Source organism: Neofelis nebulosa, chromosome 8, assembly GCF_028018385.1.
Source record: "Neofelis nebulosa isolate mNeoNeb1 chromosome 8, mNeoNeb1.pri, whole genome shotgun sequence".
NCBI lineage: Eukaryota > Metazoa > Chordata > Mammalia > Carnivora > Felidae > Neofelis > Neofelis nebulosa.
In genome coordinates, this window is record NC_080789.1 from 99,796,598 (window position 1) to 99,821,316 (window position 24,719).

The 24,719-nt window shown below is 44.8% G+C and overlaps 1 protein-coding gene across 3 annotated transcripts in view; it reads right to left on the minus strand.

Annotated features, from left to right (window-relative positions):
• The window catches only part of A2ML1 (alpha-2-macroglobulin like 1), a 45,978-nt gene that overhangs the window by 13,936 nt on the left and 7,323 nt on the right, over positions 1–24,719 (minus strand). For all 3 annotated transcript variants that reach the window (XM_058743767.1, XM_058743766.1, XM_058743765.1), the window contains exons 5-23: positions 19,544–19,564; positions 18,541–18,700; positions 18,189–18,273; positions 17,132–17,258; positions 16,573–16,687; positions 16,138–16,247; positions 14,711–14,878; positions 12,056–12,283; positions 9,553–9,613; positions 9,176–9,321; positions 8,531–8,680; positions 7,719–7,877; positions 6,453–6,546; positions 5,766–5,886; positions 4,666–4,894; positions 4,415–4,541; positions 3,102–3,223; positions 2,211–2,262; positions 1,762–1,845 (exon numbers count right to left, since the gene is read on the minus strand). In XM_058743767.1, coding sequence (XP_058599750.1) covers positions 1,762–1,845; positions 2,211–2,262; positions 3,102–3,223; positions 4,415–4,541; positions 4,666–4,894; positions 5,766–5,886; positions 6,453–6,546; positions 7,719–7,877; positions 8,531–8,680; positions 9,176–9,321; positions 9,553–9,613; positions 12,056–12,283; positions 14,711–14,878; positions 16,138–16,247; positions 16,573–16,687; positions 17,132–17,258; positions 18,189–18,273; positions 18,541–18,700; positions 19,544–19,558 — 2,353 coding nt within the window. In that variant the 5' untranslated portion in view covers positions 19,559–19,564. The remainder of the gene's footprint in view (positions 1–1,761; positions 1,846–2,210; positions 2,263–3,101; positions 3,224–4,414; positions 4,542–4,665; positions 4,895–5,765; positions 5,887–6,452; positions 6,547–7,718; positions 7,878–8,530; positions 8,681–9,175; positions 9,322–9,552; positions 9,614–12,055; positions 12,284–14,710; positions 14,879–16,137; positions 16,248–16,572; positions 16,688–17,131; positions 17,259–18,188; positions 18,274–18,540; positions 18,701–19,543; positions 19,565–24,719) is intronic.

The window sequence follows — 24,719 nt, forward strand, 5'->3', positions numbered from 1 at the left end:
AGAGAGACAGAGCATGAGTGGGGGAGGGGCAGAGAGAGAGGGAGACACAGAATCCGAAGCAGATTCCGGGCTCCGAGCTGTCAGCACAGAGCCCGACGCGGGGCTCGAACTCCAGACTGCGGGATGGTGACCTGAGCCAAAGTCGGACACTCAACCGACTGAGCCACCCAGGCGCCCCATATTGTCATTCATTTAACAAACACGTATCAGCTATCATTTAGTTGAGTACCTACGCTGTGGCCTGGGAGACAGTAAGTCAAGTGCAGTCTTTACCTCAAAAGATCATAATCCGAGGGGCAAACAATTACAAAACATTACAAATAGAATTCATTATAAACAATTATAATACAGTGCGATCATTTTGGGTGCACACAAGGTGCTGGAGCACACAGAGAAGAAGTACATGGGTTACCTAAGGGCGTGGAGGGTTGTAAGAAGACACGTCACGGGCTGGTGAGTAACATAACAAAACCTACAATACTTAGACTCAATCTCTAAGTTCCTCCACTGCATATAAATTCATTGTCCTCCAAATCACCATGTTCCTGCCAAAGCAAACACAATCCTGATCCCCTTTTCCCAGTTATACCTACTGACCTGCCATATATTTTATACACCCGTAAGCCTGATCTAAGTGACCCATTAACCTCTGCACTTTTAGCCATTAAGTTCAATTCAAATCTATAAATACATACTGAATGTCAACTATGTGGCAATAACTGTGCTAGAATCAAATAAAAAAGGAGGTGGGGCGCCTGGGTGGCTCAGTCCATTAGACGTCCGACTCTCGATTTCAGCTCAGGTCATGATCTCACAGTTCATTAGATGGAGCCCCACATCGTGTTCCATGCTGACAGCCAGAGCCTACTTGGGATTCTTTCTCCCCCTCTCTCTCTGCCCTTGCATGCTCTCTCTCTCTCTTTCAAAAAAAAAGGGGGGGGGTGACCCTTGTCCTCAAGGAGCCCACAATGCAGCGTGAAAGACAGACATAGACAGTGAGCTACATCCTACAATAAAAATGAGTGTTACACTAGAGGTCTGACTCAACTACAGTCAAAATAGAGAAATTTTATCCTGGAAAGGATCTTAGTAGGGGATCAGAGTAAAGAAATGATCTAACATACACAGGGCTCCTAGTATATGCTAGATATTGTGGTGGAAACTTTATATTTAATTTTTACACCAATCCAGAGAGGTGGGTTATCATCACAGTCTTGCAGAAGGACGGGGGAGGATCGGAATTGTTTACTTATTCAAGGTCATGTGGCTATCAAATGGCAGTACTGGGATCCCAACCTGGTTTGATATGATTTTCAACCTCATGCTTTTCTACTCAATCCCTCTCCTTGCCCAGAGAAGTGCCCTGTCTGTGTAAATATGGTGTTATTTCCCCTACGCTATACTCAACTAGATAAATTCCTCATTTTTTTAAAGGTTGCTACAAACATTATGTCTCTCCTCCACTCAGTTTATAGACCACCTGAACCTAAACGCATATGAAGCTTCCCTGACCTTTAACTTCTTCCTATCCAGGCTCCTTTCTGTTTTTAACTACCATAGACATCTAATCCCACATGTACTCTTATCTAGAGGCTGTATTTGCCCACTACATAGAATAAGCTCTTCTTCTGTCCCTTCTAATTTAACACATCTTCCCTCAGATAGGTCCACATGCCCTAACCCACTCCACACTTTCAGCAACTTTCAGCCCCATTTTTTTTTTTTTTTTGTCCTTTTGAGCAAGAATCTCTGGCTATTTACCCAGAGCCGCAACATAAGCCTTGGCTGAATCAGGAACCACATCCACAGGGAGCTCCAAGGAAATGGATTCTGAAACCACTTGTCCTGTGAGAGGCAGAGAAAAGGGGAAAGCATAGAAGGTCAAAACAGTGGGAGTTCAAGCCCAAACCATAGAAAACCTTTCTATAATTCAGGGCTGTCTGTACCCAGTCCTTGCTATGGGATGGAGGCAAATTTCTTTTAACCTATTCACAGTGCTCTTTGCCGAAAATAAATTAAAAAAAAAAACAACACATAATTGTGTTGTACATTTTTTCTTCATCCTGTCTCCCAGCTAATTGGTCCTATTAGGGACAGCACCCTTAGACTCTCCTACCCTTTCCTGTCCTTTATATTCCTCCTTTGGCCCAAGAAAGTCTCCCGTTGGCTACGGGAATTCTCAGTACCAACCCCTCTCTGCACTCACCCACCTTTTGGGCAAAGCAATGAGCTGTGTGTCTTCTCCACGAGGACTCCTTCAGGCTGACATGAAGAGAGACATAGGGTGAAAACAATGAAGGTGAATGTCAGGGCAGGTGGCCCTGAAGGAACAGGAAGTGGATGGGAAATGGGGAGAAAAGGCCCTCCCTGTGCCCCCAGGGTTTCTCCCAACAAGAGAAAACAGAGCTTCTCCTTGAAGCTCAGGAGAACTCCATTTCTTTTCTTTTCTTTCCTTTTTTTAATTTTTTTAATGCTTATTTATTTATTTATTTTGAGAGAGAGAGAGAGAGAGAGAGAGAGAGACAGTGAGCACATGAGCCAGGGAGGGGCAGAGAAAGAGGGAGAGAGAGAATCCCAAGTAGGCTCCACACTGCCAGCTCAGAGCCCGATGTGGAGCTCGAACTCACAAACCGTGAAATCATGACCTGAGCCAACGTCAAGAGTGGGACACTTCACCGACTGAGCCACCCGGGTACCCTGAGAACTCCATTTCAACACAGGGATGGATCTACCAGTAAAATTCTTTCTGTGCAAGGGCTAGAACTAAGGGCAAGTTTAGGACACTTCTAAGAGGCATGATTGGCAATGGGGTTCCTGAGGGGATAAAAGAAAAGCAGCAAATGCCGATAGTAGAGATTTTTAATAAGAGAAACTAACATTCATTGAGGGTCTATACCCGGCACTGTATTAGGCACTGTCAGAGAGCATTGGTATGGGGTAGGCAAATAATTAAGGGCAGAAAGGGGTCACAGAAGAAGGCAAATGAGCTACCTGACTGCACTTGGAGTCAGACAGCCGTGGGAGACCAACCGTACGGCTAGACACACACAGAGCATGTGTGCTGTCTCTACCTCGTGAAGCTAAGCCTGCAGAAAACTCACCTTGACCAGAACTGGTTTGATGAGTGTGTCACTTTGGCCCTTTTCTGGAACAAACCCCTTCTGCTTCCCACAGAGTTTATCGCTGTCCAGAATCTTGGTAGTAACAGTAAAGTTTACATGACCTGACAAGAAAGAAGGAGAAAGGAAGGCATTAATTAGCCCTGTTGCCAGAGGTCCAAGGAGGTCTCTTCCCCTCCAGACCAGTGCTCCTTGAACTTAATGGCGTTCAAAGACCAGTGGATCTTGTTACGACACAAACTAAGTAGATCTGGGGTGGGGCCTATATCACATTTCTCACAAATTTCCGGGTGATGTCAATAATGCGGGTCCAGTGTGGTAGGCCACCTCTAAGGGTCCCCAATTATCTCTGCATCCCGGTATTCATACTGCTGTGTCAGTTCCTCTCTAAGCATGGGCTGGATTAAGTGACTGGCTTCCAAAGAGGAGGATAGGAAAGAAGCAATGAGATGCCACTTCTGAGATTAAGTTACAAAAGACTATAGCTCCTATCTCAGGGGCACTCTTTCTCTTGGGCCACTTACTCTGCAGGTGGCCAGCTGTCCTGTCATGAGGCTGCCCGGTGGACAGATTCATGTGACGAGAAACTGAGGGAGGCCACCAGCCCACAGCTGAGGCCAAGAACCGCAGCCTGTGTGGGACAGAGGCTTTGGAAGGAGCTTGGAAGCGGATCCTCCTCTAGTCAAGTCTCCAAATGAAAACATAGCCCTGGGTGACGATTTGATTGGTATTTGATGAGAGACCTTGAGACAGAGGCACCCTGCTAAACAGTACCTAGATTACTGGCCCACAGAAACTGGGTGATGAGTAATGTTTATTCTTTTAAGCCTCTAAGTTTTCAGGGTGGTTGTATCAGATAGGTATTAGATAACTAATGTATTAGGTAACTAATACATCGGAAGACCATACTTTAAGTCGCCAGGATCTTATCTTAAGAGCAAATGACATCTCTATTGTGACGGTTAGATGAATTCGTACAGGTCAAGCAGCTAGAACAGAGGCTGGCCCTTAGTAAGTACTTGATTAATAACAAGACTCTATAGCCCTTGTCTTGGCATAAATATCAAAAGCTCCCCTTTACGCACTCAAAATAGTCTCGTTTGGATAACTTTTTGGTCGTCGATCAAAGAGCATTTGCTTATTTATTGATGGCATAGGCTTAGGGGGCAAAAATAGAGGCAAATAAAATGAAAAAGCAAGAACAAAGCGAACGCAGGAGAGGAAAGGGTAACGTTCTCAATGACTGAGCTTTGCTCTATGCTTCTCTTGCTCCCTCCACCCCCTCCTCCTCTTACCCAACTTGATAGCTGTGATATTCCAGTGATAGCTTTTTGCTTCATCAGCACAGAGACAGCAGGAGTCCTGAGGACCTGTCCACGATTCCACCTGGTACTCATTGGATTTAGCCAGGTGAGTGTGAACCTGAAGATGTTTAGGAAATATAAAGGGTCTGAGTACAGGAAGCCACGCACAGAGGCTTAGGAAAATGGGGAATCGCGTCCCATCTCTTTCCCGGGGTCAGAGATTCCCGTATCTCGGCTCTTACCCTGATGCAGTCCTTTAGATAATTGAAGATGGTGGCAGTAAGGCGAAAAGATTCCCCTCGAACTACTGAGTAAGGGAGCGTCAGATCAACAAAGAATGGTTTGAAAGCAGTCAGTCCAACAGTGGGTGACAGACCAAAGCCGCTAGTCTGGGAGGTGCAGAAAGTCATGGCCTTCCACTCGGTGATAGTATCAGGAACCGTGACGTGGACAGCCTCCTTCCCTGAGTTACTGTGAGAACACAGAACCCAGGTGAGGCGCGCACACACAGCAGGACAAGGAGAACACTGTGGATGAAGCTATCGGTTCACCTGCAGAAGTCATTTGTTGTCGTCACGGAGGTGGGGGGAAGGTAAAAAAGGCAGCCGAACTGAGGAACATGCCAGCCTCAGAGTGTGACCCTTCGGGGGGAGTGAGGATGTACAAATATGGGAGAAGGGGGTGCCTGCGTAGAGGAGGGGGTAAGAGCAGGTGGGCACGTGTGGACACACGTATCTGAAAGAGCCAGTGCCCCTGAATCTGTGAGGTGCGATCTCGTCGGGGTTTTCACTTGCATTTCTCTGATTAGCGATATGGAGCATCTTTTCATGTACTTTTTGGACACAGGAGCCTTGAGATGAGCTTGTCATGAGCCCCGGGCCGGGCTCTGTGCTGAGCGTGGAGCCTGCGTAAGATTCCCTCTAGCCCTCTGCCCCTCCCCTGCTTGCACTCTCTCTCTAAAATAAAATTAAAAAAAATAATAAATTTAAAAAATAAATAAGTAAATCCATGTCTTAAAAAAAACAACAACAACATTATCTCTGGGGCGCCTGGGTGGCTCAGTCGGTTGGCTCAGTCTGACTTTGGATCAGGTCACGATCTCATGGCTTGTGAGTTCGAGCTCCGTGTCGGGCTCTGTGCTGATGTCTCAGAGCCTGGAGCCTGCTTTGGATTCTTTGTCTCCTTCTCTCTCTGCCCCTCCCTGACTTGTGCTCCATCTCTTTCTGTCTCTCAAAAATAAATACATGTAAAAAACAAACAAACAAAAAAAAATGATCTGACTCTGAATTCGCTGCTGACTCCACAAGGTACAATCTTGCTATATCTTTGAGGCATCACTTACCCAACAGGAAACAGATCCCAGAGCCAAGTCTCTGGGAAATACTGGCGGATCTGAGGATCCTCTGACTGAAGTGATGAAGATGATGATGATTCAAAACTCACTAGACGATTACCATAATTTGCTGAGGAGAACAAGAATAAGGGAATTTGGGAAAACAGAAGACTTTTGGGAGAGAGAGAGAGACCTCTCACACGTGCGAGTAGGGGCGGGGAAGAGAGACAGAGGGAGAGAGAGAATCTCAAGCAGGCTCCATGTTCAATGTGGAGCCCAAGGTGAGGCTCAGTCCCACGACCCTGAGATCATGACCTGAGCCGATATCAAGAGTCGAATGCTTAACCAATTGAGCCACCCGGGCTCTCCCAAAAGACTTCTGTTGTATAAGCTGAGGCAGAGGAACTACGACCAAGAAATTTAGAGGGAAACGGAGAATAAGTCAGAGACAAGGAGGAAGGAGTACCGAGGAACCGACTAGTCTCAAGGCCATCAGGGGGAAGTGACAGATGAGGAGGTTTGGCCAGGAGATGAATAGGTAAGGGCTTCAAGCTTCAAAAGTGCTCCCCAGAGAGAGATCTGGCTGCCTGCATCCATGACCGGCAAGCCATTATCATTCGGACCGGAGGCAACAGGAACAGGAAGCAAAGAGTGTGCTTCCGGAGTTCCATGATTTAAGCTACACAGGTAGCTTACCTTCCGCCACTGCAATGCTGTGCTTTAGAGACTGGTGACTGCAATCTACTGGCTTCTTAATCTGGGCATTGGACAGTATTTTCAGGCCCATGTCCTGATAGGCACCAAAGAAACCAGAGGACGAAGAGTTAAAGTGGTCCCCTCCCTTACTATGTGGGCTACTGCCTAGGCAGTCTATCCTCAAAGGGCTGAACCAAGCCTTCTTTTCCTGTTAACTGTGATACAGGTGTTTATTCCCCAACACTCAGCCACCAAGTTTTGTTCACTTCTGTCAGCCAGAAATTTAAAAAATTTCAATTTTTTAAATATATACTCTGCATAATGATCACCAGAATAAGCCTAGTTAACATCCATCACCATACCTAGGTACAAAAAAGATGTTTTTTTTCTTGCGATGAGAACTTTCAAGATCTATTCTTTTAGCAACTTTCAAATATGTAATACAATATTAGCCATGCGGTCGCCATACTATATGTTACATCCCCAGGACTTCTTTTAAACCAGATGTCTGTGCCTTTTGACAACCCTTACTCATTTTGCACACTCCATGCCCACTGCCTCTGACAGCCACCAAATTATTCTATGAGCTTGTTGTTGCTGTCGTTTAGGTTCCACATAGAAGTGAGATCATATGGTATCTGTCTTTCTCTGACTGACTTTTGTCATTGAGCATAACGCCCTCAAGATCCACCCATGTGGACACAAATGACAAGATCTCATCCTTCTTTTTATCACTGAATAGTAATCCACTTATTTCATTGTCAAATATATTTCATGCTTCTTCCAAATGTTAGTCACTGTACCCTTATTATTTGATTTAGCCTGAACTTTCTGAGGGCAGGAACCATATCGGCTCAGTCAATTCAACAAAAACACATTGAGTATTATGAAGGATCAGTCATTAGAGAGAATACAAATATGGACAAGACATGGTTCCTGACTTCAGAGACTTCCGGTCAGACTTAGGCTTCGGCATCCCCAACTCCTACTCATAAAGTACTTAACTTCTACTCACGTATTGTTTATAATGATGGAAAGAGGCTGTACACAGCCTCTCATGGTGGCCCTCTTCCAATGCAGTTGGGCAGTTGGGTACCTTCTTCAAGGATAAGGACCAGGAGAGGCTACCTCACGTATTAGGAGTTTCTTCCAAGGTTTTATCCCCTCAGTGCCCACATGAGTCTCTCTGCTTTTTTTACGTAAGGAATTTCCTCCGCCCACCACCACCATTGTTTCTACAAGAACAAAACGGGTAAGAACATCTACCTGGAAAAAATGGAAAAGGTCCACACGTTCAGAGAACCAAGGCCTCCACATAACCGAGAGGGTTTGTGGAGAGTTCCAGAAGCCAGACATTGGACACTCATCATATTCAGCCACCTGATGGGGGTAGTGACCATACCAGAATGAGAACATCCTATAGATCTGAAACAGGAAGGGAAAAGGAAATAAACTATTGACACAGTGAAATCAGTAGAGAAACTTCTCTCGGACTGTGGTGCCACAGCTCACCGCCCTTGTATTATTTCTCTTCGTTAGTCCCGAAATCTTCCTGTATTTATTGCATTACAAAATCTCCCCTACCTTTACATTTTTGACCCCCTTTTCACCATTTTTTAAAGGTTTTTTAAAGCTCATTTCTTTATTTTGAGAGAGAGAGAAATGTGCGTGAACGGGGGAGGGGCAGAGAGAGAGAGAGAAGATTCCAAGCAGGCTCTGTGCTGACAGCACAGAGCTCGGGGCGCTCGAACTCACGAACCACGAGATTGTGACCTGAGCCAGAATCAAGAGTCAGACACTTAACCGACTGAGCCACCCAGGCCCCCCCTCTTTCTCACCTTCTTCAATAATCTGTCACCCTTATCTCCTATTACATCTTTCCTACTTCTATGCCCACATGAGCCCTGCCTTTCTCATGCCATCAGTTTACCTCTGTTTCCCCACCAGCTTTTCTACCACCTTATGGTAGAAAAGCTCAGGCTTTCCCTCAGCCTTTCTTTCTCACTCCCTGAAATCTATCTTTTGTTCGAATGCAGTCACGCTGTCTTCTCTTCCCGCCCCAGTAGCAGACTACTCACAGAATTATTGCTCAGCTCTCTCTCTGGCCTCAGCAGTGAGACACTCTTATCCACCGCCCGGACGGCACACAGGGATCCAGGAGCTGCCTGCAGCTGTAGTTCCACATCTGCTCCTGGAAGCTGCTGGGAAGGTGAGAAGCCAAGGGAAACCTGGGGAAGGGAAAAGTATAACTTGGGGATCAGGTTAGCCTGGAGACGGGGAGAAACAACATAATTTGCCTCATCTGCCAATATGCCCCAGTTCCGGCATCGGGGCCCATTCCTTCACTTTTATACTGATTTTTTTTTTCTTTTTTTTTAAGTCTGGCCCTTTTAGAACTAGTGCCCATGCGGTACAGCTGGAAAAAGCGAGCAGCCCAGCACAGAATAACACAGAAAGTTTACGAGGCAGAAACTAAAAAGAAAGAAGACCTGGGTAGAATACACAGTTTCCCCGGCATGACTTTCTAAAAAGAAAGAGAGCGATTTCCACAAAACATCCTGAAGATATAAATACGATAATGACATCTGCCTCCATATTATCTTCCTATTCCTCTGTCCCTGCCTGATCTCCAGCCCCAGCATACACCAGATCTCTCTCTCTCTCTCTCTCTCTCTCTCTCTCTGCCCAGACCTTTTCTTCACCTTCCTCAACTGCCATTTTACCTGATTGTCAAAACACATCTCTACTGAGAACTGAATTTTGTCGGCTATAACCGCTCCGCTGGGAAAAATGGCATAGATCACCAGAGAAGGATGAGGGGCTAGTCTGGAAGTGAAGGTCAGTGAGATGGAGAAGGAGCCTTTCGTTCCTGGAAAAGAAGAGGGGATACACAGGGATGAGAATGCGCGCTCGTCCACCAATGACCTCCAACCACAAGTCTACGCCTCTCATAGCCCTAGCTGCGGCCTCCCCATTCTCCTGTTCTGTGGCGATCAGTGGTATTCTCTCATTGCTTCTTCTCTGTTGCTTCTGGGATAACAAGAGCTTCCTGGAAGTTGAAGATATCCTTTCATCTTTCAGTGGAAGCCTAAACACTCACCTTCCTTCTCAGAATTCAGGTGTTTCTGCCCCTCTATCTCCAAACGCCCTTTCCCCACTACCTAAAAAAGAGAAAAGAAAAAAAAAATCATCAACCGCACAGAAGTTATGGGACCCTACTTGTGGAGCATCCCTGCCTCTCTGCATAAGGAAAGTCTCCTTTCTTAGTTCCATAAGGAAAGTCTCCTTTCTTAGTTCCAGAGCCTGGCTCAGTGCTTCATGCCGCATCTGTCAGTTTGTCAAATGTCGGACGGCACCATGAGCCTTGATGACCCTTCCTCTTGGAGGCGCTCCCGAGAACCCCGGCCATGGATGGGAGGAGACAAAGGTCATCATTACTTCGGGGCCAAACGGAACAGAAGCCATTCTTCACAATAGAGAGCTGTCCACTGATTCTTGAAGGTCTCCAGGTTTGATTCTCTTATACTCCTTGTAACATGAAGTTAACCCAAAATCCATCCGTCTTCATAACTTTTTTTTTTTAATCGCTTGATTCAAAATTCAATGGAAACAAGTGCACTTTAAACTGCCTTGAGCCCTTCTGACATTTGACTCTTTGGGGGAGAAATCCCCTCATCGAACTCTCCCTGTTCACTCACTTGAAACCAAATTCAGTGAAACTGTTTCTAAGCGGGCTGTCAGCTCTGACTGCAGTCAAGGGCTCTAGGGCCGGCTCTTCAGACTCTCAGCTGGCCCTCAGCCCTTCCACACTGATCAGCCCATCCATTCGCCCCCCGGCTGTCCCCACACTCCTGTCCCGAAGACAGTGCCCGTGTTAGCACTCTGACTCCTTATGTTGTCTACCCCTCCTCATCCTGTTTGGTCAGGATGATTGTTTCTGCGCGAAGACACTGAAATGAATCAATGGGGAGAAAATCCCTCAGAAACTTGGAGAGGGTGATAAAAGAATAGAGACTCTGGGCCCCGGCAAACCCGGGCTTTACACAAATCTAATTCCCTGCTATCACCAAGGTAACCAGTAAAGCCGCTTATCAAGCCACAAGTTGTGATTTTACTCACACCACAAACCTGCTATCAATGTTAATTTTAACCTTTATCATCTATTTTTAAATTACTGACCAGTGAATGACAGAATAAAATCTGTTCTGAGTCCCAGCCCCTCCGCACCCTCTCCCCCATTCACGCACCCAGCTCCCATTCAGCCCTGACCATCAATGTGTTCTCCTTAATTCTTCGTTTTATCTTCCCAGACAGTTTCCCTGGGCTCCTTTCTAAAATCTCTTTTTTTTCACATCCACCCCCATCCTTTACACCGACACTGTGCAATACAGTAGCACGAGCCACATGTGACTGCTGGAGCCCTTGAAAGGTGGCTACTAGAAAATACATACTTTGAGTTTCAGAGATTTGGAACTCAGCTAAACAAGAAGTGTAAAATATCTATTAATAATTTTGGTGTTGATTTCAGGTTGACACGATCATATGTTGGATACACTGGGTTAAATGTATACATATATACGTGTATATACACGTGTGTATATGTGTGTGTATATATATACATATGTGTGTGCGTATATATACACATACATATGTACATATATGTATGTATTATATATTATGTATATATGTGTGTATATATACACATATAGATATGTATTACTATACATATATGTATTATATATTATGTATATATGTGCATATATCCATATATGTATTATTATACATATATGTATGATTATATATTATGTATATGTGTGTATATATACACATATATGTATTATTATACATATACGTATGTATATACATATATTATTATACATATATGTATTGTATATTATGTATATATGTGTATATATACATATATGTATTATTATACATATATGTATGTATTATACTATGTATATGTGTATATATACATATATATGTATTATTATACATATATGTATTATATATTATGTATATATGTGTGTATATACATATGCATGTATTATTATACATATATGTATGTATTATATATTATGTATGTGTGTGTATATATACATGTATATGTATTATTATACATGTATGTATTATATATTATGTATATGTGTATATATACATATATATTATTATACATATATGTATTATATATTATGTATATATGTGTATATATACATATATATGTATTATTATACGTATATGTATGTATTATATATTATGTATATGTGTTTATATATATGTATATATACATATATTACATATACACATATGCATAATATTATATATATATAATCTCTACACCCAGTGTGGGGCTTGAACTCATGACCCTAAGAGCAAGAGCTGCCTCTTCCCCTGACTGAGCCAGCCAGGTGCCCCCAAAATGTATTTTTTAAATTAGTGTGACCTATTCTTTTAATTTTTTTAACTGCGGCTTCTAAACATTTTGAAATTACCCACGTGACTTGCACTGTGTCTCTAGACATAAATCACCCTCTCCGTCTCACTCTCCTCATTTCCTTTCCTTCCCTCGTGCACTTTCCCCAGCCCTCATTGCCCTGTCTCACATAGTAGGAGAAGATGACTTCCTGGGCAGGGATTGCATCGGCGGGATCAATGTAATAATCCACCAGCACTTCCTGGGGCTGGCCACATGCCAAGACTCCGTTTGGCTGGTGGATGCCAAGGAAGCTACGAGTTGTGTTGTAGAAGGGCTGCAGGTGAAGATAGTCATTCTGGTAGTAATGAGGCACCTGTTCTGGCTTATATACCAGATCTTCCATTTGGAATCTGCCCTAAGAACAGAGAAAGAAAAAGGCTTTTTAACACATGCCCCCACCATAGTAACCCCATGGACTTCTTATGGTTTTCAAAACCATCTCTCTCAAATCTTCACTGCCTAAGAATGGCATGTGGATGTTTTACTAGAGGTCCAGCTAAGGATGATTGAGGAATCCGTAAGAGTGGTTATGTGCAGCAGCACTTTGGTATGTAGACGAGTGAAATTATAGTTTTCAAGTGATGCTCAATTGGGGGTGATAAACCTTCACGGACTGATGCAAGAGATGTCGATAAGCATGACTAAGATTACACAGAAACCAAAGAATACATCCTAGGGATAAGAAAACCAGGTGTAAAGGATAGTAAGGCTAAAAATAATCATTTCTAGGGGCGCCTGGGTGGCTCAGTCGGTTAAGTGGCCGACTTTGGCTCAGGTCATGATCTCACAGTCCGTGAGTTCGAGCCCTGTGTCGGGCTCTGTGCTGACAGCTCAGAGCCTGGAGCCTGTTTCAGATTCTGTGTCTCCCTCTCTCTGACCCTCCCCCGTTCATGCTCTGTCTCTCTCTGTCTCAAAAATAAATAAACGTTAAAAAAAAATTTTTTTTAATAAATAAACGTTAAAAAAATTTTTTAAATAATCATTTCTATCAAGGAACAAAAGAGATGAACATATGAGAAGGGGGGGAAGGAAAAAAGAGAGAGAGAGGGAAACAAACCATAAGAGTTTCTTTTTTTTTTTTTAATTTTTTTAAATGTTTATTTATTTTTCAGAGAGATAGAGGCAGAGTGCGAGTGGAGGTGGGGCAGAGAGAGAGGGACTGACGCGGGGCTCGAACTCATGGACCGCAAGATCGTGACCTGGCTGAAGTCGGACGCTTAACCGACTGCGCCACCCAGGCGCCCCAGGGGAGACACAGAATCTGAAGCAGGCTCCAGGCTCCGAGCTGTCAGCACAGAGCCCGACGCGGGGCTCAAACCCACGAACTGTGAGATCAGGACCTGAGCCAAAGTCGGACGCTTAACCGACTGAGCCACCCGGGGGCCCCAAACCATAAGAGCTTCTTAACAGGGAGCAAACTGAGGGTTGATGGAGGGAGGTGAGTAGAGGGTGGGCTAAATGGGTGATGGGCATTGAGGAGGGCATTCGCTGGGATGAGCACTGGGCGTTGTCTGTAAGTGATGAATCACTAAACTCTACTCCTGAAACCAATATTGTACTGTATGTTCACTAGCTAGAATTCACATAAAAATTTAAAAAAAAAAAAAAAAAGAAGAGGGGGAAAAAAATGAAGATTATTTCTAAGTAGAGTGATTGAGTGAGGCCTTATGTAAACAATTACTTAAATGAGCCACCACACAAATTGTATGTGTTTGCTTAAGCAGCATGGTGAACGATGGCACTAATGGGCCCAATCCATCCCTCGGGTATTAATGCCCTCTGCCACGTAGTCTTGTGTTGCCCTGTTAGTCTAACTGCAGACCCACCATGTGACTTGTCGGGAACGGGATGTGAGCATATGCAAGAGAAGGAGAGGCTTGGAAGAGCCCTTGCGTGTCGACCTTTCCTCTTGCTCCCCATCATGGCTGTAAGAATGTACCCGAACTAGTTTGCTGGGACGTGCGAGCCTGGCCTTCATCAGCCGGTTGGGCCACAGCATGTAAGAACCAGCCCCCCCCAAGACCAGCAGAGCTGCCTGACTACCCCAGAGGGACAAGAAGTCCCCCAGAGGGACACACCTGTGGTTGTATAATACTAAAGTTTTGTGGTTGTTTGTTGCGCAGCATCATGTCACAGCTGATAACTGGTATGAGTTGCCTTCCCTGGAAGTTATCCAAAACACAGAGTTTCCTTCTTTACCATGTTTATGAGTAATGGCCCCAGAGCGGGTGGAGGGAGGGACATAGAGGGAAGAAAATGAGTCTGAGTTATCTTGTCCTCCCTACTCTACTTTTATTTTATTTGTTTTTTCATGTTTATTTATTATTGAGAGAGAGATAGCAAGCAGGGGAGGGGCAGAGAGAGAGAGAGAGAGAGAGAGAGAGAAGGGGACAAAGGATCTGAAGCGGGCGCTACACTGACAGCAGAGAGCCCGACGTGGGGCCCGAACTCACAAACCTCGAGATCGTGACCTGAGCCGAATTTGGATGCTCAACCAACTGAGCCACCCAGGTGCCCTCTCCCTACTCTGATTTTAAATATGGGATCAAATAGAGATGAGGATAAGTCGTACGCTGAATTAGTAGAAATAACATTGCTTACCTGAAGGAAAATTTATTCGGTTGATATTAAAGGCCAACAAAAGTTTTTGTCAACTGGGAAGCAGGACTGGTGAATGATGCTGACAGAATGACAAATGAGGGAGGAGGGGAGAGAACAGGAAAAGTTTGAGGTTTTCCTTCAGGGAAGCCTTACCGGAAAGCGTGTCCTCTTCGGTGCTTACCTCCAGAGAAATATCTCTCCCATTCCAACTGACTGTATCCAGCTCGAAGGGAGCAAGGCCATCGTTGTCAGTAGTTAGGGTCTGGTTGGTGGTTCCATTTATGCCAGAAATCACCAGGAATACTGAATGATTCTTGAGGGGGGAGCCGTCATGACCCCTAACTCTTATCTAAAGGGTGAAGGTTATGAGGGCATGAATTAGGGTTAGGTTTGGAGTCGGTTCAAGTATGAGGTGAAGTGAGGTGAGAAAAGAAACTCTAAGAATACATTTCACGAAAGAGTCCAGAAACAAGTAGATGCGATTGAAGCATTGGAACCTGACATCTGTGGGGAAGTGAGAAGCAAACAGAAGCAGCTCAGCCTGGAGCAGGAGTAGATTTGTCACGTAGCTAATGAAGCTTCAGGACCCTTCATTTACACAGGTTCCCCCCCTCCAAGGCTCTCTGTACATTTTTTTTTTTAACGTTTATTTATTTTTGAGACAGAGAGAGACAGAGCATGAACAGTGGAGGGGCAGAAAGAGAGGGAGACACAGAATCTGAAACAGGCTCCAGGCTCTGAGCTGTCAGCACAGAGCCCGACGCGGGGCTCGAACTCACGGACCGTGAGATCATGACCTGAGCCGAAGTCGGACGCTTAACCGACCAAGCCACCCAGGCGCCCCTCTCTGTACATTATAATTATTTTTTTTTTAGAGAGAGAATCCCCTTCCACTCCCAAATTTATAATCCATAGGCTCCCAGAGAATCTGGATCTACCCTTGGTCTAGAGACAAGATGGCTAAGGATTGATCTAAATAGATCTAGAAGTATGCTACATTATTGTGCTGAACGACTGTTTGGGACGTTAACAAAGATAAACTGGAGAGACGGACAGATTATTAAGTATCAGAAAGAAGACTCCAACAAAGGAAAATTTTAAATCTCTGAAGAAACTGCTTAAGGAGCGATAATTGGCTCCCTGTTAAGGCACGTTTAATCTTGCTTAGATGAGGAGACTAGATGATTTCTCCAGATACCGTGCAGATCTAAAATTCAAAGATTTGGACAAGTCCCGGGCACTGGGAAAGGCAATGAAGTCACATTAATATTCAAGGCACATCTCATGGGAGACTAAAGGCAGCAAAACCCAAGGGATTAAGACTATATACTCTGGATGCAGTCTGCCTGGGTTTGATCCTAGGTGCCACTTACTAGCTGTATAACTTTTGGAAAATCATTTAACCTCTCTGTGCCTCAGTCTCCTCATCGGTAAAACGGGGCCAATAATAGTGTCTACCTCATCGGATCGTTGTAAAGATTAGACAGGAGAATACACGTAAAGGACTGAGAAAAAAATGTTAAATGAGCTATTATTATATGTCTCCAGGAAGAAGGCAACAGCGGATGGTTAAGCACCTTTTGGGTGTAGAGACAAGTTTCAACATACCTTCCCAGTGAAGGGGAAATTGGGGTAATAAAAATTTTTGGTGTCTTCAAAGGTTATCGATCCCATTTCTGAAGAAATGTAGATATCCTGAGTGGTATTGGCCTCTGCTCCTGAAGAGGGAAACCAGACGTATGATGACCTAAACACCCGGTGTGTGTAACGTAAAATCCCTGAAAGGACAGTGCCACCTTGGACGTATGAAACTGAACACATTTCCGGCCAAAGATCCAAACGAACTCCTCCTCCCCAAACTTTTGGGGAAATAGGTAGTGAATGACAGATTGGAATCCGGCATTTCCCTTTGACGGTGAACTAGGAACAGACTCGTTCCCAAACACTAATGAGGGTAGGTCTTGAGCCCTCTCGATGGGTCTGTTCCTAGGACAGCCCTTCTCCTGTCTCTTTTCTTAATGAAGGCAGGCGTGTCCAACTTACCCGTTCCTTCCTCCACCACGGTAGCCACAATATTGATGCTGTGGCTGTACGTGTAACCAGTGAGGTTGAAGGTGGACATATCCATGGAAGCTGAGAAGCATCCTGATTTGTCAGTCTAGTGAGGCAATGAGGGAGAGAGAAAGGGAGGATGAATCACCTAACTTCTACTCCCACTTGATAATAATATACCGTAGACAGAAATTCTGATCTCCATACTTTAGTTTCTCCACGTTTAAGAAAGAAAAACTCTCCTCCGACACAGATAATCATGAAGCAACGTTGAAGCTCCAAGATCGGAGAGGGGGAGAAAAACCAACTGCAGGGCAGGAAAATTGTGCCTCGCAAGGATTTAGCTTAATTTCTCAACTCCAGGGCAGATTCTAAAAGACTTCACCTGTTTAGAATAAAGAAGACTGCCTTGTGCTTTGGAACTGGGACGACGATTGTGTGAAAAGGTTCCTACTTTGGGGTTTTTACTACTTTTCTATATTGGTATATTGGTGCTTAGTTACTTTCGGACACAGGAATAAGTTTCCCTTGCTACATCCCCTTTACTCACCTGTCCAGAAAGGTTCTTGCATCTGTCGGGTAGCTGTTCCCATTCTGCCTCTGGAAAATGGTGAGTATACGCCTTTTGACACACGGATACCTGTGCTGCCCCTCGCATGGGCTTTCCGTAGGTGTACCTAACCCAGAGAAGCATGGCAAGTCAGAGTTGGGAGATTCCACTTGAGATCCAGCCCTCCTCTTCCGAAACACCACTTTTCCTTCTTTTCCGTACTCCAGCCTCTGGAAGCACTGACTGTCCTACCCTTCACTAGTCTGGTCCACTTCCCTGCTTTACCCAAAGCCTTAGGGTGTCGGCCACCACACAACAAATACCATCCGAAGGACAGAGATCGATGCTTTTCTTTCTCCTTACCCCAATTTCTCATGGGATTCACTGTTGTGTTCCACACAAAGCGGACACTAATAATGCTGAGGGGCACCTGGGTGGCATAGTCAGTGGAGCTTCTGACTTCCGCTCAGGTCATGATCTCACCGTTCGTGAGTCTGAGTCCCAGGGTGGGCTTACTGGCTGCTGACAGGGCTGAACCTGCTTTGGATCGTCTGCCTCCCTCTCTCTCTCTCTGCCCCTCCCCCGCTCACACACACTTTCTCCCTCAAAAATAAATAAATAAATAAATAAATAAGGAGAAAAAAAAAAGAAAATGTAGGGGCACCTGGGTAGCTCAGCCGGTTGACTGTCCAACTCTTGATTTCAGCTCAGATCATGATCCCAGGGTCATGGGATCAAACCCCATGTCAGACACTGTGCTGAGCGTGGACTGTGGACCCTGGTTAAGAGTCTCTCCCTCTCTCTCTCTCTCTCTGTCTCCTCCCCCCCTCCCCCGCTTGAGTGCCCTCTCACTCTCTCTCTTTCTAAAACAAAACACAAAAAACCCAAAACCCCCCAAAAAAACAAAACAAAAAAAGAAAATGTGTTCTGGGAGAAGTCACGGCTCTGGACCGCATAAAATGTCTCGAGTCTTAACCACCGCCTCCATAACCACTCTCCCCTGTCACTCTTCTCCATATAGCTGTAATCTCCACCAGATCCAGAGCTTTAGTCTCACCTACAACAAATTTTCACTAAGAAGGACTCCTCCACGGTCCATAACTGCTTGGGTTCCACCACATCCACCTGAAACTTAGGCAGCACTGGGGAGAGTGGAAACAAAAATGGGCAAGAAAAACGATTTGACCCTACCGACAGTAGACAGAGGGATATAGAAACAGTGATAATTAAATGAATTAAGTTAAGGGAGGGGACGAGCAAGGCAAAAATGCTCCTAACGTTATTAGCTGGCTTAGCCAGGATTCAAAAACGAATCAAGAATCCCTCCCCGTGGTATATTTTACTGTACCTTTGCTGACTTGGGGGCAAGATTCTGTCCAACGCTCTGACCTGCTGATTCTCCCACCTACCATATTCTTCCACAAGGAAGGTGCCAAAGGTCTTGCCCCCAGCCACTGCCACGGTATAGGTCCCCAGCGTTGCCTCTGGGGCCAGTTGGAAGGACAGGTCCGCAATGCCTTGCTCCGGCATCACTTCCAGCCACTGAGCAATCCTGTTGCTATTTGGGTCCTGCGTTCATTAAAAAGAAACTTCATGATGTACCTGCCTGTCTCTCGCTCTGCGCTACAAAAAGCAGGTAAAGACACAAAGCGCAGGTAAAGAATCCCACTCCCTGGGATTCATGATCTCCGTGGTCTGCGTCCAGGAAGAAGGGCCCCCTGTTTCATTCATAATTTTCTTTGTGGCTAAGTTTTCATTTATAGTTTTCTTGTTGCTAAATAAATTTTCCTATAGGGCCGGACCCCACTGGGGAAGAAACGCATCCTTGTGGATTCAAAGAGTCAGATCGAGTCCTCTAAGGTGTTATTGTCAGTTTCAGAAAGTGGGCTTTAGGATGGCCTTTACAGAGAGTTGTTTGTTCTCTGTGCCTATGTAGGGGTAATGCTGAGGGAATTTATCGTAAGCTACCTGACAGATAAGGTAACAGAACAATGGAGGCGATGCCACGAGATATTCCAACTTTCTGGTCCCTGTCCTTCTCAGCACTGCCCACAGGTATTCACGTCATAGCCAACTGCTGAGCGTCTACAAGAACGGCCATGACAATAAGAGGAGTACAGAACTGAGCTCAGTGGAACTCGCATGGAGCAGAGAAGTCACAGGAATCAGAGTGGGAAGGCTGGTGGCCGCAGGGCAGTGTGTCCTTATCTACAGAGGTTCAGGCCTGAGAGGGTGGGAGAGCACAGGCCAGAGAGCAGGCATGGCTTGGGGGGAATTGTGGGTGCTGGGCCGCGGGCTCCATCTTGGGCACTGGGCCAACATCTCAGAGTGGTTTCTGGCCTCGGGGTTGAGCACCGAAATCATCTCCCCTTTTCCACAGCTGACAGAAAAGGAAAGGAAACTTCTACCTACCTGCAGTTCCACCATGGAGTACTGAAAAGGAAAACCAGACAACGTGGGTTAAAGCAGGATACGCAATAAGGATGGGCCGAAAGCAAAAGGTTCACAAGGGGCCACCTGAGTGGCTCAGTCGGTTAAGCATCTGGCTGAGGCTCAGGTCATGATCTTACGGTTGGTGAATTTGAGCCCCACTTCGGGTGAGGCCTGCTTCTCTCTCCCTCTCTCTGCCCCTCATGGGATTCTGTCTCTCCACCCTCTCTCACTTGTGCCCTCTCTCTAAAAAAAAAAAAAAAAAAAAAAAAAAAAATTCACAAGGTCTGTCTTTCTCTGAGCCTTTCTAAATGGCTCTTTGGTGCCTCCATAAGGGTAACAATGAGCAAAAGCTTATTGGCTGGGGGAGGAGAGAGAAGAGATTTCCTCAAAGGGATTGCCAGTCTCCAGAAACTGAAGAAATGAAGCTTCTGATGCTTTTGCTTCCCTTAGTGCTCTACACCACATGCCTTAAAAGAAAGTATTGGGGGCACCTGGGTGGCTCAGTCAGTTAAGTACAGACTTTGGCTCAGGTCATAATCTCATGGTTCAAGAGTTTGAGCCCCGCGTCAGGCTCTGGGCTGACAGCTGGGAGCCTGGAGCCTGCTTCAGATTCTGTGTCTCGCTCTCTCTCTGCCCCTCCCCTGCTCATGCTGTCTCAAAAATAAATAAAACATTAAAAAAAATTTTTTTTAATGTTTTATTTATTTTTGAGAGAGAGAGAGAGAGAAAGAGAATGAGAAAGACAGCATGAGCAGGGGAGGCGCAGAGAGAGAGGAAGGCAGAGGATCTGAAGCAGGCTCCGTGCTGACAGCAGAGAGCCTGATGTGGGGCTCAAACCCAGGAACCGCAAGATCATGACCTGAAGTCAGCCGCTTAACCAACTGACTCACCCGGTACCGCTAAAAAATACGTTGTTTAAAAGAGTTCCATCAAAGGACCCTGTATAGTTTCTTCAAGAAAATGGACGCTAAAACCACTAAGTTCATGGTGAACGGGTTATTGGGCTAAGTGTCAAAGTGTCACCAAAATTACTTGCTAATTAAAAAAAAAAAAAAAAAGACAGGGTACCTGGCTGGGTCAGTCAGTACAGCATGTGACTCTTGACCTTGAGGTCATGAATTCAAGCCACAGGTTGGGCATAGAGCTCACATTTAAATAAATAAATAAATAAATAAATAAATAAATAAATAAATAAATAAATAAAATTTTAAAAATTTTAAGAAGAAGACATACCTTTACCTGGAGAAATTAGGCTATCACCACCCTAAATAAGTAATCAAACTCATCATCACTAATAACGGGACAACCTGACATTAGGTATCTTCTGAAGAGATACATTGGGTGTTCACAGCATTTCCTGATAAATATTTTAGCCAAAAACGTTCAGTTTAAATCTAATGAAGACCTCAGAACTACTTCCAGAACATAGGGGAGCAAGTTAGACTACAAAGAAAGACATAACCAGACGAATGAAGAATGTCAGATATTTTGGAGCATGTGGGCGGCTCAGTCAGGTGAGGGTCTGACCCTTGGTTTCAGCTCAGGTCATGATCTCATGGTTGGTGGGGATCAGAGTCCTGTGTTGGGCATGGAGACTGCTTGGGATTCTCTTTCTCCCCCTCTCTCTGCCCCTCTCATTGTCTCTCACAATAAATAAATAAACAGTTTTTTTAAAAAAGGAACCTTGAAGGGCGCCTGGGTGGCTCAGTCGGTTAAGCGTCCGACTTCAGCTCAGGTCATGATCTCGCGGTCTGTGAGTTCAAGCCCCGCGTGGAGCTCTGTGCTGACAGCTCCGAGCCTGGAGCCTGTTTCAGATTCTGTGCCTCCCTCTTTCTCTGACCCTCCCTTGTTCATGCTCTCTCTCTCTGTCTCAAAAATAAATAAACATTAAAAAAAATTTTTTTAAATAAAAAATAAAAAAAGAACGTTGAATATTCTATAAGACAACTAGGCTTCCTCAAAAGTCAATGTCATTTTCTGGAATGGGGACATTCTACAAGTCATTTAGCCTGAGCACTTCTCTCGCTCTCTCTCCTAAAAAATATATAAGGCGACAATGAAAAAATAAGATTATTTTAAATTATGAGAGATTTGAAAGATATAACAATCAAATGTAATGCATGAATTTAATCAGATCCTAGTTTGAAAAAAAAAAATCAGCCATTTGAAAAAACCCTTACTTAAGACAGGTGTTACATGATAGTAAATGATTCTTATTAATTTCCTTAGGTTTGATAATGAGATCATGATTATTTAAGATGTACTTTTTCTTTTTTTTTTAAGATTAAAAAAATTTTTTTTATGGTTTATTTAGTTATTTTGAGAGAGAGTGTGTGTGCGCACGTGCACACACAGGGGAAAGGGGCAGCGAGAGAGGGAGAGAGAGAATCCCAAGCACACTCTGCCTTGTCAGTGCAGAGCTGGACATGGGGCTCGATCTCACCAACCGTGAGATCATGACCCGAGCCAAAATCAAGAGTCGGACGCTTAACCAGTCGAGCCACACAGGCACCGCTAAAGATTTCAAGCAATCTGTACAATTATCATGGGGCTCAAACTCACATCCCCGAGATCAAGAGTCGCATGACCTACAGACTGAGCCAGCCAGGTGCCCCTGAGATACGCTTTTGAAGAGATACATGCAGGGGCGCCTGTGTGGCTCATTCGGTTGAGCATCCAGCTCGTGATTTCCACCAGGTCGTGATCACAGGATCCTAGGGTCAAGCCCAGAGTCGGGCTCCGTGCTGAGCATGGAGCCTGCCTGGGATTCTCTCTCTCCCTCTCTCTCTCTGCGCCTCTCCTGCTCATGTGCTCGTACATTTCTCAGAATCAATAAATGCGAAATACATACATACATACATACATACATAAACGTTAATGCAATTAAAACTCAGATTAGAGACTGTACACCTATTAAGTTCAGGGCATTCCAAGTAGTATTACATACACTTAAAAACTAAATGGGATTGGGACGCCTGGGTGGCTCAGTCAGTTGAGCGTCCGACTTCGGCTCAGGTCATGATCTCGCGGTCCATGAGTTTGAGCCCCGCGTCGGGCTCTGTGCTGACCCCTCGGAGCCTGGAGCCTGTTTCAGAATCTGTGTCTCCCTCTCTCTGACCCTCCCCCGTTCATGCTCTGTCTCTCTCTGTCTCAAAAATAAATAAACGTTTAAAAAAAAAAAACTAAATGGGATTGAAAGCTGGAATTTAGATGTGCGGTCTCAGAGAGGGTTCAAGGGCGGCATCTCACTTGGAAGGAAACGGAAATAAAGTCAAGGTGGTGTTTGCCTTTGATTCTTGGGCCAAGCACCACGTCATGTCAAGGCAGCTGTCAGCCTGGATATCAAGGATCATGGCAGTTCTTCAGAAAAACCAAAAAAATGAGAGGTAAGGATTAGAGGGACAGAAAAATTTCCCCCTTCTAGTGTCTTTGGCTAGCCTAGTAATCCAAAGATAGATTAGCAGGAGAAAAACATCTGATTACTGGCATTTGGGAGCCCCACAGAGACAATGAGACTCCAAGGCAGTCAGGCAATTGAAGATTCTGTATCATCCTGAGCTAAGAAATGGCAAAGGTGCCTGGGGTTTCAAAGGGACACCAGGCAAGTCACAGGGAGAGCAAGAAGAACAAATGGTTGGTAATCAAATCTTTCCCTTACCATGTAGATAATTTTTTTTTTTTTGAGAGAGAGAGAGAGAACACGCGCGAGAGAGCACAGGAGCAGGGGGAGAGGGGCAGAAGGAGAGAGAGAGAGAATCTTAAGCAGTCTCCAGGCTCAATATGGAGCCCGACTTGGGGCTCGGTTCCACGACCCTGGGATCATGACCTGTGCCGAAATCAAGAGTCGACACGCTCAACCGACTGAGCTACCAAGGTGCCCCCAGATAAATCCTTTAGATAAAACAAGTTATATCTGGCAACTGGGCCAGGCCTCCTATTTCAGTTCTCTCAGTCAGTTAAGCAAGAGGTAAAAAAAAAATGTTTCCTGAGCATGCTGGCTCTTGATTACCCGCAGTTCAAAACAATCCACATGCCACAGTGGCCCATTTTGAGGTGGCACATTCCATTCCCCTTCGGGGTCAAAGGAGAGGCTTGAGACTTTCACAAACCAGAGCTATACAGACAATAAGGAGACAAAAATGAGATTACTATGGATGGCTAAAAATTAGAGAAAAAGAACACTTCTCAGATAACAAAGTACTTTCCTCACACGGAGAGTCAAGAGGCGGGAAGAACACCAATTACTTAGAAGCAGGCTCCGGAAAACAACAAGTGTTCAAGTAAGAAGATAGCATTTCCACCTGGAAGTAGGCTGAGGTTTCTGAATAAATGGGTGTTGCCACCAAAGTAGATAGGCTCGGTTAATCTCAAGTATACTTCAGTCGCTTAACTTCACAATTTTTGTCCCTCAGTTTCTTAGTAAAATTCCTTTAGTTGATTTCAGTGTTTCAAATAGGAGTTTCAAATTTGGAACTTGGAATAGGGGGCTGGCTAAAGAAATGGTGTAGGGGAGAAGGAGTAATTCTAAGATAGAAAGAGAGAATAACTATGGAAATCAGAACAACTCTCAGTAATGGGGTCTAATTTGAGCAGGGAAGAGATAATAGAAGAAGGGTAGTTAATGGGACTCTTAACCTTCAGGCACCTTCAGGGGCCAGTGGAGTCTAAAATAATACTGGGCTGTGGTCACATTTTCCCCTAGCCTTTCCTCTCCGCTCTGGAATTAACAGTCTGTTAAGAAATAACTAGTCAATATTAAACCCGATTGATACAGAAAGGATACAGGTGACAGGAAGGAGAAGCTAAAAAGAATTCCAAATTGGGAAAGAAAGTAATGGCAGAGGAACCTACTCATCAAGAAGCTCATAGCTTCTACAACCCAGCAATTGTTACTACTAGGTATTGATCCAAGGGATACAGGTGTGCTGTTTCGAAGGGACATGTGCACCCCCGTGTTTATAGCAGCGCTATCGACAATAGCCAAAGTCTGGAAAGAGCCCAAATGTCCATGGATGGATGAATGGATAAAGAAGATGTGGTAAATATATACAATGGAGTATTACTCAGCCATCAAAACGAATGAAATCTTGCCATTTGCAACTGCGTGGATGGAACTGGAGGGCATTATGCTAAGCGAAATTAGAGAAAGACAAAT